Consider the following 3,891-nt stretch of genomic DNA (forward strand, 5'->3'; position numbering starts at 1 on the left):
ATATTTATACATCTTTACATTGATGCATCCATATATCTATATAGCCTTTAAATTTATGCATACATGTTTGTTCGGTCATAGTTACCCTAAAACCCTAATAAAAACCAATTTGGAGTAATGTATATATTATCGAGTCGGGGCATATGATTGCGAGGTTCTGAAAAACAGCTTCGTCGAACAAAATAGAACGAAGGTATTCACTCACCTATTCAGATTGTCTGGTTCAATCATGGCAACAGTGCAAGATGCACTAAAGCAACCCGAAGCACACCGCTGTTCTGCAGTTGCCGCTATCTGCATCAAGTTTTGCCACCAACAGATTTCTTTTTTAAAGTGATATATTTAGTTTGAAAAAATACATGGAGTATGTAGATACATAGCTTTCTTGTATTTATAAATCCAGAAAGCTCTACATACTAGTTATCTACATATTCACAGGTGAACGCATTCAAACTTTTAAAGTTGTTTTTCTAGAATTATGACGAAACAAAAATAGAGATTCTCTCATTCCGTCATTCGATACGTATATACTATTTTTCAAAGGACGCTATATTTATTCGATTATGATCCCTCATCAGATCAGTGACTTATAAGTACTGGTTTGCACCAAGTTTGTAGCTGAGATATCTGGGGCATAATTCATAGTGATCTTTTTCTTGCGAGGCTTACTGCGGCTATACGATCTCAGTCTTTTCATTAGAGACGGATTGCCTGGAATGGGAAATGACGAACGACTATTTGGTTTGTCTTCGCCTGATTCATCATTGTCGGAGATAATCGCGTTGATTTCAATTGACGTACTGTGTATTGGAGAGAACGTTGATTCTGATTCGCATATATAATCATCATATATCGGTGGTTCATCATTTGTTAACGCGAACGTCAAGCACTCCTCCAGGTTCTCCACAGGGAGTGGTGTGTTGTCAGTGGATCCCTGCAAAGTGAAGGGGACAGAGAGTACTAGATCGGCGCCTGTGCTGGTCTCAATACACACTTCTACGCTGTAGGACACCAATAGACCAGGGCTGTTAGAAGTGCCAAAAATGCACGTAGACGGTGTAAGGTGCATACGGTCCCGTTTGTGTTTCTGTACCGCAACACTAGACTTCAACTTCTTTGGGACATCCGCCATTAAACCCACATCAAGACTGATACCGAGGACTTTGCTGTCCCTCGCTACATGCTCCCAGTTTGATAATCGGGATACATGACCAACGGTTGCCGTGTCAATAACACTTGTCCGATCCATGTGATCGTTCTTAAAATGCGACGTCACGTGCTGTTTCAAAGTGGCTTTAACGCGGCGCACTTTAGTATTAGCTTGTAGTTTAAGTAGCTCGATATGGCAATGTACGGGTTCCCCGGCAACATGTACATCTTGTTGCAGACTTGCCTCGGCTCGTACCGTCACTGTATTTTTCGTGAAAGAGCTGATCTCACCTTGCGTTCGGGGGGTCACGAAGTTGGAATAGTATAATGATGATACGTGGAACCTGGTATAAGCAACCGTGTCCATGTTGCTTGCTTCCTCATAGGAAAGAAGTCTGGCATCCCAAGAAACATTAACTTGATTGTGCTCTAAAGAATTCAGGACTTCAGTCGGCAAAGTGAATGCGAAAGGTATTTTGTTCAGGCCCTGTTCTAATCTATACTTAAGTGCTAGAGTTTTCCTTTCTCTGTAAATTGTGTATATCGAGCTCGAGTCTCCATATCGCCATCTCATGCGGCAGGAAAGTTGTACTTTTATCATTAGCAATTCGTTTACTTGGTCTGAGTTGATGGTAACTTCGCCATTGACGCAGTCATTCCCATAGTACAATTTCCTGTCAACGGCTACTTTGAAAACTAATGATTTGGATGAAAACTTTGCGATCAGGTGATCGAGATTCTCCGGGCACAAGACGTTTCGGTTGTCTAGTCCCTGTGAATACGAGGCTTTAGTGATCATGATTGATTTTGTAATTCCATTCCTGATTACTTAGTTTTTTTTTGAAATGATTACATAATACCACTGTGTACAGGATTATATATGTAAATACCTTTGGTCCTTCTCTTGTTGAAGCTTCTAAAGTTCCATATTTATATTTTTAAAGTTTTCACTGTTGTCGTATAAACACAAGAGAGAGAGAGAGAGTCGGAGGCACTCTGAGCAGTGAGAGAGCATAATCTGATTATTATTTTTTAAGGGGGAGGTTGAGGACTTGTTCTTGAGGTGCAGGACTTCAGCCTTCAGCCTTCAGGTTGTGGGTATTTTAAATATGGTATTTCGTTGAAGTTATATTTCTGTGCTGAATGTCATCTGGTATTCATTGATTGGTTCACAAGAGGTTGTCATGACTCGTGAGGTTCGCTAGCTATACAGGGGCCCGGGCAGAGTTTCTTGGACACTTACATTACATACTCGCGCAGACTCGCAGAGCCACAGAGTCACAGAGTTACAGACTCACAGTCACAGGACACAGACTCAGTGACTCACCGACTCGCACTCACAAAGTCACAGTCTCACACTTTCACAGTCACAGACTCACAGCAGACTCACAGTCACAGTCACAGACTGCCAGAACTAAGAAGAGCCTCTACGGACTACTCTATATTCAATATTGTACAAATATGTAGACTGTAGTAAATTTTTAAAACGATAGCCACAGTTCACGGGCCCACGGCCACGGACCCACGGCTCGTCTCATACCTCACCCGAGAGTCACCACTGACCAAAGTCACAAACACAGTCTTGACTTGTCGTGTTGACACTTTTTGACAGCCACAAGCTTTAGTCGACCGCGTCAGGGTAAGGCCACATTACTGTCTCCACTCTCCACAGGCTGGCACAAGGCCTCTGGTAATAGCGGGCCTGGGCTGGCCTGGTGGGGCTTACCGCTAAAACATACATACTGCTATTGGCCCACCGGCGGCCACGGGACACTGTCCACAGACCACAGCCGCCCACAAGGGTCAGTTTCACCAACACTTTCTACAGGTTGCCCGTACTGCTCGTACTCTTCGCTCAAGAAATGGTTGTAAAAAAAAGAAAACGGGATAGATGAACCGGATATGTATTAAAAGTAGGGACATGTATCTTAAATTCTGATGAGTCTATTGGTCTACAGCTGAACAATCCGCATATTTGTATCATTGTCTCACGCGAGAGGTACGACTCCGCACGAGTCTGGGACTCTGGGAATTCGGTAGGAAGTAAGAGGAGTAATATTTTATAGCATTTCTCCTTGAAGTTCGGAACTTCTGAAGTTTTCCGAAGAAATGAACGTCTTCAAAGTATTTACTGTTTTTATTAAAAATAAAAAGAAGCCTGAACATAATTATTCGACCATAAGATATATTTTAAAAAAAAACAACCAAATAACACGACAGTATTTTTTTGTATTTATTTTTTAAACAAATTGAAAGGTGAATGCAATCAACGCATACATAGTATTTACATATTTTACAATGTACATAGCCTGTACGACTCAGTGTAGGGTTTCGAATTTCTAGGTTGTTAGTTTTAAAAAGTAAGAAAAGAAAATAAAAACATTGTACCATTTTATTTTTTAATGTTAAAACAAAGTACTCTCTTGTCTGACAGTCTTTGGGTCTGACTGTCTTCAACTGTCTTAAGTCTCCAGACTTGACTCTTGAGTTTCCGTTTAACAAATTACGACTCTCTCCAACTCAGATCATTAAAAGAAAAATCCCCAGGCGAAAGAGAATCAGAGAGGAAATAATCCGACTGTCACTCTCAAAGACCAGCAAAGGCTGCATCCCTCAATCAAAACTCAACTTTAAAAAAAACACTATCAACGCTCGATCTGTGCAAGGTTTGAAAAATACCGACGATTAGTCCGGTTCAGGGCCACAGCTCGCACTTCGGACGCAGGCCAAGTTCGTTACAGT

At 41.5% G+C, this 3,891-nt stretch overlaps 1 protein-coding gene across 1 annotated transcript; it reads right to left on the bottom strand.

The window, feature by feature from the left end:
• Positions 1-542: 542 nt before the first annotated feature.
• Positions 543-2,022, bottom strand: SARC_10887 (hypothetical protein). Its single transcript, XM_014295050.1, has one exon. The coding sequence runs from the start codon at positions 1,946-1,948 to the stop codon at positions 575-577; it is 1,374 nt and encodes a 457-aa protein (XP_014150525.1). The 5' UTR covers positions 1,949-2,022; the 3' UTR covers positions 543-574.
• Positions 2,023-3,891: the final 1,869 nt, after the last annotated feature.

The sequence above is a fragment of the Sphaeroforma arctica genome (genome assembly GCF_001186125.1).
Source record: "Sphaeroforma arctica JP610 unplaced genomic scaffold supercont1.1427, whole genome shotgun sequence".
NCBI lineage: Eukaryota > Ichthyosporea > Ichthyophonida > Sphaeroforma > Sphaeroforma arctica.

What these genes read in the sequence shown, in the direction of transcription:
- SARC_10887 (XM_014295050.1), bottom strand. Translation starts at nt 1,948, where the DNA reads ATGATCACTAAAGCCTCGTATTCACAGGGACTAGACAACCGAAACGTC.